The following is a 14733-nucleotide window of genomic DNA, read 5'->3' on the forward strand; positions in this document are numbered from 1 at the left end:
TGTCATCTGCTACTTTGTCAAGCTCTAAATACAGATGCAAATTTTTCTGCTTCATCTTTTCAATTGCAGAAAGAAGGAAGAACTATTCCTCATCTGCCCTTTGGAGAGTAGCTGGACAGTTTATGTTACAAACTTGTAAAAACCATTCCCAAAAGAGTATAATTGAAAGAAAGACACCTACCTCATAACTGCTAATTATCTTGACTACAGAGAATTTCTATCAAGGGTAATTTCCATCAGTGAGCTTAGTCTGTTCCTTAATTGGCTGTTCAGATATGCAGAATGAATCAGGACACAGTCATCTCAGAGCACCTCCTCTACAAATGTTTCTGCATTTACTGTTCTAGGGATGACTGGCACAGCATTCCAGAGAAACCTGAAAAAATCATGTTAGCTCCATGACCTTTTTGACTTACTAATTTAGTCTGACAACATAGAAATTTACAAAGAGTGAGTTTATTATCAACTTTCAGACCATCACAACAAATGTAGTAATAAAAATCAGATGTGATGACACACAAAATATTTTATTGATACAAACAGATTGTGTGTCATTTTACCAGTGCAGAAGATACAACAGATTTAGGGAGCTAATACTTTGTCCTGGGCTATTGGTAACCTTTGCTGATATGACTGTGCTATTGCTGCTCTGCTTCCACACCTCCTGGTGTACTTCACATTCAAGTCTGCAAAGAGAGAAAAAAGAAGTCAAATAATGTGTAGCACTGTTTCTGCATTTAAATGTCGTAAGAGTAAACTGGGAAAACGATTAAGGGTCTTTTGTATCTCAAATCCACAATCTTCTTGCAGGGAATAACACCCACCCAGCCTCTGGTTTCTGTGCTTGGCAAAAAAATTACTGAAGAATGCAATAACAGACCCAAACAATGAAAATATTTAGTACTATCCCTCACTGTGTAATAAACTGGAGGAGTGCTCTGCCTGTAGCAGAATGTCCACAGAATTGTGTGAGAGGTCACTAGAGCCTGGTACCTTTTGAAAGCAGATCAAGAAAAGTCACCAACACTGGTTACACTTGTGTAAGTAGCTGTGACAGCAGAGGACTTTAGTACCCAGCAAATGTGGGTGCCAGAAGAGCTGTTCCTGCAGAATCTTCTTCTAGCAGCCCTAGCCTGGCCCCCACAATGTTGGGGAAAATCAGACCCTGATTGTGAACTTGCTGGGGCAGCTTCTAGGTTGGGCAATTTGCAGTATTTTTTCAGATGTCAGTGAATGAGTGTTGACTCTGAGGACTTTCCCAAGCCTGGGCGTGGGGAAACACTCCCTTCTGGCCTGTCAGCTTTGTTACCCCATCACAAAACAGAATAAATAAATATATACTGATAAAATAGGGAGAAAGAGGAGAGGAGAGAAAGAGGAGAGAAGAGGACTCTAAGCTCTGGTCTTAGAGGTCTGGAACTTCAACATGAAATTAAGCAGCCTACCACTCTTCTGACTTTGATACAGCAGGCAGGTGAAAGACTACCTGAATATTATTTATCTCCCATCCCTCTGGCACTGTCCAAACTTTCTCTTCTTCTGCTGGCCACAATGGGGAATGTGGAAAAAAAAGACAACAATTATTGGATCCATTTATTTTGCACTAGCAGAGGGTTTCCTGAGGAGGGAAAGCAATAGAAGAACAGGATACTGGATACACTATCCTGGTTGTTCTGAGATGTTCAGGAGCTACGTGATAATCCCTTCTTGGAACACAAAGGCAAACACATTAGCTGGCAGGTAAACACATATCCCACGCTCCTGTCTCACCATAGGCTGGAGCTCTGTCCCATCTTCATTATCCTGGAATGGTCTTGTGTTTCTGTGGTTTCGCCCTTCTGTTAACTTGTTACTCTGACTCACAAAGGTCTACAAGCAAAAACCAGGGTGAGACCGTTTGTGAAAGGAAACCATTATGCTAATAAAAATACCTGGTGAAGGAAGATAATTAGCCCAGGGCTAAGACACTCTAGCTGGTTCCTGGCTGGATGACACTGAGTGACACTGCAAGGGACTGCAGAGGCAGCAAACGTGATGAATGCAACTGAGAAAGAGGAATCAAAATCTCTGTTACAACTCCTACTGCAGGAATGAGGTTTCCAGCTGTACGAAATCCCTCCCTCAGCTCTCCACCCACTGCTGCATATTGTCCTGAGGTCCACAGAGCCTCCCTTCCACCCCCGGGATGTTTGTAACCTGATTGTAACACAGACAAGTCAAATGCCTTCATGTGTTGGGAAACTCCAAATTCTCGTCTGTGTTAGCAAATTTACTCTTGATCGTACAATGAGGAGGAGTTGGATGTGCTGCCCACAGTTTTTCCATAGAAGGGTATAGAGCCTGTCCTGCTTGGAAGACTCCTTGTCCCTGTGGGAAATACTCTCTTCACCCACAGCTCTAGGGCATGGCTAATTACACAGAATTAAGAGCAGAGTTAAAGAGAAACTACCACAAAGTTTGGAAGTGGAGAAAAGAGAGCCTCTGTTTCATGAAGGAAAATTGGCTTAAGAAGTATTTTAGAATCTGGCAAAACAGAGAGGGATGAACAGAGGTCAAGGCTTCAGAGTTTTCCATTCAGTTTTATATTCCTAGCCAGGCGATGTGCTTAAGTACTATTCTGAACCACAGCCAAAGAATATATATCTGCTTTCTTCAGTACAAAGGGTTAAGCCTATCTTTAGGCTGGCTTTTTGTTGTGCTGTTATTGTTCTCAACAAAATTCTATGAATATTACGGAAACTCTAACAGCAGCATTAAAAAAATAAATAATAACCAAAACTCCAAAACAGTTCTGACATTGTCCTGAAGAAATCCATCCAGAATATTTGTGTCATATGAGCTACTCTGGCTGCTGGTTAATTTTTTTCATGGATTGCTAAGATTTTCTCTTGTGTAGTTTGTGAAGGAAAAGGCAGAAGTGTCAAAAATAGCACAAAAGGAAAAAAAAGATCTGCATCTTCAGATATTCTCTTAATTAGAAAGGGAGGACACATGTATATTCAAAGGCTTCAGTTACAGCACTGCATCACCATTAGCTAAGTACTGAAGGTAATACAATACAGCAATTACAAGGGTAAAGATGCAGAACAACCTGTCCAGAGACAGAAGAATTTAATCAAGAGACAGAAGACAATGTTTTGGCAAAAGAATCTGTAAAGGTATGAAGCAGAGCAACTCAGATTTGCATGAAATATGTCCAGAACTACAGCACCTGTAGGATGTGGAGTGGATCCCTGACCTGCTACTTGTTAATTTTTTCTCATCAGTGTACAGTCAGTCGCAAGAAATATAAGCATTAATCTTAGGGCACCCCATGGATCAATTTCTGCAGCTAGCTTGTCTATTTATTTATGTCTTCTAATTACCAACAATATATTGAAGATATATCTAATTAGGTCTAGAGAGTCAACCATTACTTACTGAATATGATCTAAAAGAAGGCAGCAAGTCATAGCTAAGACACAGGAGTCAGAGGGACCCATTTACTTCAGTTTATAAATTAATGTACTTGAAATCCCTGAGTCCATCCTGTTCTAAGGTGTTGGAAAGGAAATAGCACGGGTTGTGAGTTCAGATTACTAGGTCTTAGGGAAACAAAAAGTGCTTAAAAGCTTAGAATGTCTCAAATATCTTTGCTGTAATCAGTGGGATTTACCAGCAGCTCCTGATCCACAAAGTATGGCTTCTCTGCAGTTCCATCATTTGTTTCCATATCAATAGCAAAGCAAAGGAACATGGCATCTGCTGTCACTTCAAACACAGACAGAAGGCTGTGGGACATCAGGTAGGCAAAAAATCCAACCAGCAACAGAGGAACCACCCAAGCTTGCAACTCCCGGTGGTAGTTAAATGCCATCAATCCCCCAAAAACAGTGAAGCACACAACAAACACCTGTACAGGGCAGCAAGAAAGAAGTGCAGCCTCATTAATCATGCAGAAATGTTTCTCATTAAAAAAAAACAATCTCCCCAAACCCTGAGGCAAATACATTACAGCCAGTATTTTAAGAGCACATGTCATCTGGAAGACAGCTAAGTAATTTCCAGCATCACACAGCTGTGGCACTTTGTGTTCAGTTCCATGTGTAAATACCACAGGGCAGAGGAAACCTCTTGCCATGTATTTACCAAAGACTTGATGCAATTGGAACTGCCAGAGTGGGTCCAAGGACACTGCTATCATACAATAAAATAACTCTGCAAAGGTAAATTCCTCAGATATTCTTCTCTCCCAAACTTATTTTATAGCATTGACAACACTGGATTTAACAAAGATAAACTTTATTTACTTTAGGTATATAAAAAGATAATCAAACCTGATTTTTCACTTCATTTTTACAGAACCAATATTTTTGTTTACTCTTACCTTTCCTAAAAATAGGAGAAAATCTCCAAAGCAGCTAATGGATGCAAGTTTAGCAGAATTCCTTGCCAAAATACAGACAGCATCCTTTGCTGATGTACAAAAATTTGTCCCATTTATGGCTGTAGTTGTGTATGCATGCTGAAATGACATAAGATAATAATGCAGTGAGAGAGGAAACACTGATAATCTAGATTTTACTTCAGCAAAACACAAAGCCTTAAACTCTATTTGGAATTACTGACTTTATGAATATAAAGAGTTATTTATTATAAATTACTATAATAGTCATGCTTCTAAATTCAAAGAGTTTTTATACATAATTTCCACCATTAGCAAATGTTACAACAGTGACTAAATAAATCACTGAAGCCACATTTATCCAGCTTATTTTAAAACACGGAAGTTCTTGACCCCAACATTTGTGAATGAATATGAGACAATTACCAGAGAACACCTGGAGTCACACTGTCCAAACTTACAGGCTATCTATCTCCAACACTGCTGGCCAACTGTGTAAGTGGAAAAATGAAGTTATGTATTCACTGGGTCATTAAAGGTTGATGATTACAAATTTTTTATATGTGGCTCTTTCAAACACTTCAGTGAAATTCAAGCTTATAGTCATAGCCATTGAACAAACCTTTTTGTGAAGGATTCTGGACAAGACCAGTGACTGTATCATGTGCCCCACCCCACTCAGAACAACAGATAATTGGGGCACTCCCAGTTTTTCAATGTATTGAGAATTTTACATGTTATGTCAGAAACTTTCCTGGATAGGTGGGGAGGATAGAATATTTACCTTCATGGATTTGATTATTTTTGCACTTATACATAAATTAACACGTATGTCCCATTTATGAAACTCCTCAGCAAGGTTTTGAAATTACGTCCAAAATATCAGCTAAGAAAAGCAGCACTCATGATACATGAAACATATTCTGGGCTTTACCAGCAATTCTTATGTATAGTTTCCCTTTACTCAAACTATTAGAAGGCAGATTACACCACAAAAACTTTAGTCACATCTGATATGGTCAGTAAGAGCTGCAGTATGCAAGGGATTACTGTTCTAAAGCAATTTATAAAGCCAAACATGTATGTGGTGCTCATATTGCTTTCTGCTTCACCTGGAAGTGAAAAAATAAGCAGCCCATAAGGGGGTTGCTGAAAGTGAATTATACTGGCCTACTGAAAACCCTTCCTGTTCAAAAATCTGTTTTTTCTTACTTACAATTCAAAATATAAAACAATTTCGGCTATCTGAAGCAAAGAAAATTTATTTCTGTAGAGTTTGGTTTTACCTCTGAGCAATTTCTGCAGCATGGGGAAGGAAGTGTCGGAAGGAAGGAAGTGTCGGAAGGAAGTGTCGGAAGGAAGGAAGGAAGTGTCGGAAGGAAGTGTCGGAAGGAAGTGTCGGAAGGAAGTGTCGGAAGGAAGGAAGGAAGGAAGGAAGGAAGGAAGGAAGGAAGGAAGGAAGGAAGGAAGGAAGGAAGGAAGGAAGGAAGGAAGGAAGGAAGGAAGGAAGTGTCAGAAGGAAGGAAGGAAGTGTCGGAAGGAAGTGTCGGAAGGAAGTGTCGGAAGGAAGTGTCGGAAGGAAGGAAGGAAGTGTCGGAAGGAAGGAAGGAAGTGTCGGAAGGAAGTGTCGGAAGGAAGTGTCGGAAGGAAGTGTCGGAAGGAAGTGTCGGAAGGAAGGAAGGAAGGAAGGAAGGAAGGAAGGAAGGAAGGAAGGAAGGAAGGAAGGAAGGAAGGAAGGAAGGAAGGAAGGAAGGAAGGAAGGAAGGAAGGAAGGAAGGAAGGAAGGAAGGAAGGAAGGAAGGAAGGAAGGAAGGAAGGAAGGAAGGAAGGAAGGTTGGTTAAATGCAATCAAAGAGTTTCTGCCTCTTTATTGTGGATATTATTTATATAAAAAATAGTGATTTTTCCTCTGATAGTAAAGAAAAAACCATTGACATTCTGTAAATACTGTAGTTACATATTAGAAAATACATCCATAGATGGAAAAAGTATAAATAAAGACCATGGATCTATTGCCCATTCTATGAAAACATCAGTTTTCGTCATGAACTCTACAGGAACTCAAAGAGTATCTGCATAAAAATATGTTTAAACAAGCAAGCTCACTTCATTACTAAATAGGAAAATGCCTTCTTTGCTAACTTTCATTTATCCTGAGGGTGTTCCCCTCCTGGCAGGATGCCATGACAGCAGAACTCCCAGGATGTGGCAGCAGGAGAGCTGCCAGTGCCAGCCCTGCTGGGCCAGGGCACGGGCAGAGATGGCCTCAGTCACACTGCCTCTGTCTGCTGCCCAGAGCTGTCACTGCGGATTTCAGACATGGACAGATTGCTCTTTATACCATGCTGGGAGTTCAGTCTCTTTCATCATTCCCATTAAACACACAGGGAACTGAGACACAAAGTAGAAAAGTGTTTTCTAAGTTTGTTTTTGTTCCTTAAGATCTAAATTCACAGGGCAGATCCCTACCTGGTGAGGTCAGTATAAATTTTGCCAATAAATTAAACAGAGATTCTGTATTCATTATAAATTGCAAAAAATGTGTTTTAAAAATAAAAAAGAATGTTGAGAAAGCACGTGAGCTTGTACAAACATTGTTTCCAAACTTAAAATAAATACTCATTTGTTTGCACTCTTGAAATAGCCACTTTGGTATTCAAAGAATGTGCAATGAAAAGAATTTCTGATATTTATTAACTAGAATGGTTACCTTGAAAAGACTGAAAATGACACTGGAGACAGTACACAACCTGAACAGGCATTTGTTGTGTTACAAACCAGCTGATAAAACATGGCATTTATAGCAGTTACAACTTAAACAAATAATCTAAGTATTACCTAATGATGACACTCAAGAAATAAAGGCAGCCAGGTAATAATCTAACATTCTAGAATGAATAGGAGATAGAAATTAATGAACTGCTGAAGGCTACAAAACTAGTCAGACATATGTGAAGCAAGAATATTACCAGCACAATTGGAAAACTCAGCCAAGTGGTCTCTACCTTTTAGCAAAAAATACATTTCTGAGAAAAAAAAATATTTGAAGGGTTTCTTGTTCAATCTAGAATCTTTTTCCATACATTTGCCTCACAATTTTCAAGTTTCTCATACAGACCCCATGCCCTGATCCCATCCAGCCACATAGAAATCTACATGTTCTCACTAACAAAACACATCAAACATGTAAGCTAACATACATTTCCATGCAATTCAGCATTGCACAAAAATGAGCTCAAGTGGTTTTTTGTTCTTACTCATCAAGGAACACCTAACACATACAAGTTATTACCTATATTTGCAAATAATTTTTTGGCAAAGGAATTATATATAAAAATCTTATATATCCCATTAAGTTTAAAATTGCAGGATATGTGCAATAATCCAAAGCCTTTCAAATTAAAGATTGTAGCAAAGGCTAAGATGGTAGACCATGGGCAGTTAAGAACCTGCTAACATTTAGAAACAGGTTATTTAAATATGTGTTTCTATAGAATATATTTTTCCATGCACAAAAATTTTAGAGGGTTTGAAAATGTTTGGGAGAAGGGCAGCAGGAATGATCCAAAAGGTATGGAATGTCTTCTGTCTGGGGAACGTGAGGCTCTTCTGTCTGGAAAAGACATGACTGAAGGAGGATGCAGCAGGAGGCTCATGCTGCCGGCTCATGACAAATGCAGAGAGGCTGTGGAGGCTTAGATGGCTCACTGCCTCTTCCACAACAAAGGCCAGGCAGGGGCAGGACAGTATGAAGTATTAGGAGCCAAATTTGAAAACAGACAGTATTCCTTCTCACCATAAATCTGCAAACTGTGCACTGCTGGGCGAAGGATGCTTTAGCTTCTGAAAGTTCACAGGAGCTCAATGGAGATGGGGAATTTCAGGGAAAAGGAATCTGCTGCGAGTTATTAAACACACAGAAAACACACAGCTCAAGAAATCCCTAGGTTGAAAACAGATTCTGAAACAGCACAGAGGCAGGGAAATATCCTTTTGTTCTATCTTAGCATTTGCTCACAGTCATTGCTGAAGGTGGGATACTGAGCTAGAAAGAGATTTAGTCTGATCTTATATACACATTATAACCCTTATATTCTTATCTTTGCCTAATAAATTGATCTTTTACAATGGTAGTTTCTGCTCTGGTGACAAGCAAGTAATGGTGGCATTGACAGCATTGAAAGCACAGGGGATAGTGGACTGGGATCAGCATTTGTCCTTCCACCAGCAAGCTGATCTCATATCACCTCCTCTCTGAAGAACACAAGCCTCTTCTGGCTTGGGGCCTGGGAACTAGACACTGACTTCTCAGTGTCAGGATGAATAAATAGGGAACGTGAATGTTTACATATTTCCAAATACCACAGTATGCAAAAAAAAATCTATTTAAAGAATATATCCTTCTGTGCCTCACAACACAGAATGTCAAAGGTCTTGGAAAAAGTGACCTGGGAGTTTCATGAGAAAGGCGCTGTGGCTCAGATCCAGACTGTAAGTTCTCCAATTGTTGAGAATAATTGCTACTTTGTGTAACAGCTGAATTCAGTCCTCCATTCTAGGGCTTGCTTTCATAAAATGAGCTTGGGGAAGAGAAAATTGCCATAGCAACAGAATCTTCTTAAAAAGGAAGAAGGAGACATGCTGATCTCTCATCCCAGTTCAGCTTTTTCTGCTCTGCTGGTGTTTTCATCCCAATCTGATTTTATTGCTGCCAGCTCTCCTGGGGGCTGCCCGGGTCCGCTACCCCCAGTGCAGTGCTCAGACTGGACCTCAAAGTGCCTTAGCCTGCAAGTGTCACTGATGCCAATGGAAGCCCTTCAGAAAACAAAATCCAGGGGTAGCAGGAGGCAATGAGTGTGGCTGCTGTGCAGCAGGTAGTGGTCTGCTGAGAGAGTTGTAGCATGACTCTCAGATGGTGGGAAATAAGGGCAAGATGGGCCTTGTGAGGCCCCACTGAAGGGATGACGACATACAAGACTGGAAGGGACTTTCAGCCACTCCAGTGCCTATTTCAGATTAGCATATTACACAAATCTTCTCCTAAGTGGAAAACCCCTTCTTTAAATCACTTAGGACTTGCCCTCTCCCAGGCCTCACATGTGGAGCTGTTCCAGACAGTTGTCCTGCTGGTCCTTAGGAACCTTCCAACCTTCCAGACATTTATTCATGAACAATTTATATCTACTCTACTCTATTGTTCTGCTGATCTTGTCAGGCTTTTAGCCCTCCCTGCTGTCTCATAGATGGCTAATGGGCTTGCTCTTGCCCTTCATTTGCCACAGGATATTCCAGTCCCCCCCATGAGATAAGCCTGAGAACATAAGCAGCAACTTGTACGATGGCATTTATCCCCTTCTTTCCAGTGCAAGTGTTTCATCTTGTAGTTTCCAGGACTTCCATTTCACCTTATATTTTCAGTCTGGACTTACTGGAGAAAATTTTCAGGTTTCCTTGCTTCCTACTCTCTGTGTTATCTACTCCCTCCATGGCTGTCATCCAGCGGGTAGGACCAACACAGCATTTTTCTCAGAGGGTAGTCGGGTGTCCTTTCCTGCTACATCACAGTGTTACATGTGGGCTCCGTTTCCATGTCAGGGTTGGAGCAAAAGGATCCTGCTTTACGTGCCCATTGCATGATGATTACACCATTACTGGGGTTGCTTTCAGGGCTCCTGCACTTAGTGAGAAAATGTTCTTATTTGGGATTTCTGAAATAAATCAAACTGAAGATTTCCAGAGAGTTGTTCACAAATTTCTCTGCTTAAAAGCACAGAATTACCTGTCACTTGCTTAATTGCCTTTTATTTTCTCCTTCTCTCTCTTTTTTCCCCCCTTCTGTTTCTTCTTAATAGGATAGGGAAGAAGAAATGTAGCAAAGTAAGAATTAGTCACCTTTGTTCAACTCTATTCCCTTCATGGTTCATCCTACAGAACGAGTTAGGACCTAAAGATTTTCGTTTCCTATTATCATATACATGAAGTCTGTAGAGGGGAGATAAACTTAAATAAAATATTATTTCAGTGTAGAAGAACATTTTATCCTTGTACTTTCAAGAGGATTGAAAAATTAGCTCTATATCTAGAAGCAATATTGCCAGTAACATTAAAATGCATTATTGTTTTTGGGAGGAAAAAGAAGTACTTGATGGGGTGAGGCACAATGTGTTTGGCATGGAGAGAACTGTGCTTTACAATAGCATGCATGAATTTTGGATTTATCTAGGTGAATTCTCCACAAGGCACTTAACTGAAACCTCCTGATAGGCTTCCATCCAAAGTTTAAGAGACAACGAACTGCTATGGATATAGAGCCATTAGACAGACTTGCTTTTGGTTTATTACACTGGACATTTGCTGGCTTTCAGTCCCCAGGAAGGGTCTCTGTCCCAGGAAATGGGGCTCACACCCTGCTGAATTCACTGACAGCCCAGAAGGCTGCAGCACTGCAGCAGCCATGCTGATGAACACAGAAACCACACCCTGCTCAGCAACCCCTTCAGAAACCCAGGCACTGTACTTTGGAGGAGTCACTTTGCCAACTGGCTGCAGATGGACCCAAAGCAGACACAGAAAAGCAAAACTATCCAGCTGTATTGTTTTTAAAAAGTGACTGCAACAAGGCTGTAAAGGGAGAACATGTGAGCACTTCAATGTTTCTAAAGTTAAGACTGCCATTACAACTTAAGAAAGCAGGAGAGACACAGACCTCATCATTCCCAAATCACATTAAAAGCCAGTATATTCTTTTTACAGGAGAAAAATTTCTATCTCCTAGATTTTACTTGAGATGATTGGATATGTTTATCTGGAACATACTGAAACCATCAGAGTCAGATGAAAAATCTGTGGTAATTCTGACAAGTGTTGGCAAGCAGAACTGTCAAGTAAGGATAGTGACTTTATATTCTTCTCAGCCACAGAACCCTGAGTGCTTTACAATTGTTGCTAATGGATTATACACACACATGAATCACTTTGCCCATGACTGAAGTGGAACAGCTTAAGGAGTGAACTGTTTTACAGCACATAGCAACACTACACCACAGTTTAGCACAGGATCCAGTTGCAGATCCAAGAGAAATTTAGGAAGGCTGAATGTAATTGTCCACACTGCAATCTGCACAGGACACTGGGCTTACGTTATGCCCCCTGCAAATATGACAATAGCCAGCATCTAGCATAGCACTCTGTCATGATGGGAAGACGACAGGGTAACACTTTGGCTTGTTCACTTAACCTCCAGGAGAGCTGAGCAAAACCTAACTGAGCCTGCAGAGAATGAGTCACTTCAGGGATGCATGCAACTATTAAAGTCAGTATTAAATATCATCACATGCAGGGTGGTACTGCAGCCCAGAAAGTACCCTTAGATAACATAATAGAGCACTTGGTTGATTCTGCATGGGAAGAAAGAAGCTTGCATTCTTTCACCAGGGTTACTTTCTCCAGCACCTGTTTCTCATCTGCCAAGTTCTCAGAGGGAAAACAAAGCACTGTTTAATCCTGATTAAACTTGTGAATGAAGGAACAGAAAGAATTCAAATTACCTAAGCAGTTTAACAACAGGTTGAAGAAAATAGTGCAGAAGTGATTGGATCTTCTATTTTATTTTTTTTAGAGCTTCAGGTAATTATATGCTCTTGATTAAAGTGAAAATAATGCTAGAATAAAAAGCAAAAGAACAGTAAATAGTAAGGAATGCTAATGTACACAATGATCTTTGGACCAACTTTTACAACAGCTGTTCCACATTTAAGGTTACAAAAATATCAAAATCTGAACTTAAAGAATACTTCTTTAAGAAAATGTTAGAAACACAGGTACAATTTTTAACCCCTCCCTCCCAAGTCCTACTCTCAGGTCTGTGTTCAACATATGTGGGGAATTTCTACCTTGCTCCTGGCAGCTTCCACCAATCTCAGTAGGAGCTTTTAAGAGCTCACTATTTCTGTTAATCAAGAAATATGTCAGAGCTGCTTAAAACTGTAGACATTTTTTTCCTTCTTTTTTTCTTTTCTCTTCTACACATGGCCACAGATTTTACAGAACCAAAGACTAAGACTTTCAATCATGGTAATTTTTTTTTTTTAATAAATAGCCTTGAACAGATCAGTTATAGGGGAAAAAATGAAACAAATAATTATATCCACAAATTACTAAATGAGAAGCAATAATTCAAGACCAACGTTTAAATTTCGTACAGATAGAAGTTCTATTAAAATCTTGAGGCCTGTTCTTGCTTTTTTTTTCTAATTATTGCCCAAATTTCCCTGGATTTGAAACATGTGGACAACCATAACCTTTGCTAAAAATATATTCAAAAAACAAAACAAAAGTGAACACTTTATTATGATCATTAGATTAAAAATCACAACTCACATAAAACCAGAAATCTGCCAACAATAGAATAGGAAACAGGAAATCTTTAAAGGGGAAAAGAGCTACAATACAGCTTTCTGAAACAAAAGGAAGAACATTATAGTAATTAATTCTTTTAACAGACACATAGCAGACAACAGCTGGAGAAAGTAAACACTAGGATGCTGGATATCTCTTTGAAAGGCAGGAAGCCAAGCCAAGTGGAAAGGGTGACTACAAATGGAAAGCCTGGAGGCAAAATGAACTCTGATATTCCTCACCGAGTCACTGACTATAAGACCTACCTAAAAAATGTAAACCTTGAAAATTCAGAAATTTCACTGCAGAAGTATTTAATCTATGGTGAACTAAACTGAAAACTCTCTTAACAACTGCCCAAGACTAAACCTAATTTATGCACCTACTTAAGAGAAGTCAGACCCTTTATCAGGATTGTCTTGTTTACTTCACCACTACCCTCAGCAATGAGAACAAAGAGCTCAGCATTCAGAGGGTGGAATCAGTGTGAATATGATTCCCTTTCACATTAGGAATATCACACCTCCCAGTGATAAAAACAAGGCAATGACAAAGACAAAAACTAACTATTTACAATTATATACGTAAATATGGACTGCATTTGGAGAACTGAATTGTGAAGGTAAAAAGAGGTGTCAAGTATCTGTAAAACTGCTGTATGTCAGAAATCATCCATTTCCAATTAAAACATCTTTTAAACTAGACTGCTATCATCATGGTTTGTATTTCCAGATCTCCTGATACTGGCAATCACTAAGAATTTAAGTTTCTTTATTCAGGACTTCCAGATGGAAAACACTGTAACTAGTTAATGCCGTATTCCAGGTATATTTCCTAATTCTTCATAGCTTCCTCCTACCTGGACTCTCTGTGCTTCATAAGTCTGTCTGGCACAACTCAACAAAATGTTACGTATTCTTACCTACAGAAATAGCATGTGGCCCTCTGAAAGGGCTGACTATCCCAAGCTGTATTAACAAGTTTTCTAAAATCTAGCACCTTGCATATCTGTCAATTCCCTGTTTCTTCACACCAAGCACTTGGAGGCTTGTTTGTTTGTTTAATTTAGGTGGCCAGCAGGAAATTCTGGTCTGCACCCAGGCTGAGCCACTTTTAGCCATGCTAAGGGTCAGGCACCAACCATGGTATCCAGAGCAGGCTGAGGGACTGAGATGACAGAGCATACCTGGTTAAAGTATCTTAAGCAACTTTTCGGGAAGCAAACCCAGCAGGAACAGCAGTCAAACAGGTGCTTTGCATTCTTCTGCAATAAATGAAATTACTGGTTATTGGACACATAATTAGCCTCAAACAAAACCAATGTTCTAAAAAAACCTTGCTTTACAGGTGACTGACTCTTCTAATAAAATTTTTACTTAGGCAGCAGATACTTCCATTAGGATTTTAGGAATAGCTTTTAATTCAGACTGTTCAATATTAATGACTGCAGAGCTGTGCTTTTTTTTTCTTCCTGTGGATGGAAGATTCTTCTCTGGGAAAAGAAAATATGTGCTGCAAGCAGCTTTGTGAGCTAACATCTGCCTGGGGAGAAAAACAGGCAGGCAAGTCAGTAATCCTTAAAGCACTTCACAGTGATCAGGGAGTACAGAGACAGATTTTTAACCTGATTATCAAAAACCTTCCACAGTTCTGAAATTACTGGTACTCTACTGAGCAAAAATAAAAGAATGGGTAGAAGGGTTTATATGAACATCCATGTGTTTTGACTCAGAGCATTACATTCATTTTTCACATCAGGAAGAAAAATCTTGTATTAGAACAGGCTCTTCATAGACCACTGAGCTGTATTAATTTCATAGCAAAAACTGAAGAGTAAAGCTTAAGGTTTGTTCCATGATCCCCCATCACATCATGAGCTCATCATGGAGATGATGCAAGATGAGAACAAGACACCTTGGTATCCAGAATACCCTTCCAAAATTAAGTGCCTG

The 14733-nt window shown here is 39.7% G+C and overlaps 1 protein-coding gene across 6 annotated transcripts in view; it reads right to left on the reverse strand.

The window, feature by feature from the left end:
• Window positions 1–436: 436 nt before the first annotated feature.
• The window catches only part of SLC44A3 (solute carrier family 44 member 3), a 35458-nt gene continuing 21161 nt past the window's right edge, over window positions 437–14733 (reverse strand). For 3 of the 6 annotated variants that reach the window (XM_059478081.1, XM_059478080.1, XM_059478078.1), the window contains 5 exons: window positions 13968–14045; window positions 4367–4504; window positions 3656–3892; window positions 1771–1869; window positions 437–686 (listed from right to left, as the gene is read on the reverse strand). In XM_059478081.1, the coding sequence (XP_059334064.1) occupies window positions 681–686; window positions 1771–1869; window positions 3656–3892; window positions 4367–4504; window positions 13968–14045 (558 nt within the window). In that variant the 3' untranslated portion in view covers window positions 437–680. Of the gene's footprint in view, window positions 687–1770; window positions 1870–1931; window positions 2045–3655; window positions 3893–4366; window positions 4505–11931; window positions 12046–13967; window positions 14046–14733 lie in introns of those variants that run through there. The other 3 variants (XM_059478079.1, XM_059478082.1, XR_009418968.1) reach the window with 3 other exon arrangements.

Source organism: Ammospiza nelsoni, chromosome 9 (genome assembly GCF_027579445.1).
Source record: "Ammospiza nelsoni isolate bAmmNel1 chromosome 9, bAmmNel1.pri, whole genome shotgun sequence".
NCBI lineage: Eukaryota > Metazoa > Chordata > Aves > Passeriformes > Passerellidae > Ammospiza > Ammospiza nelsoni.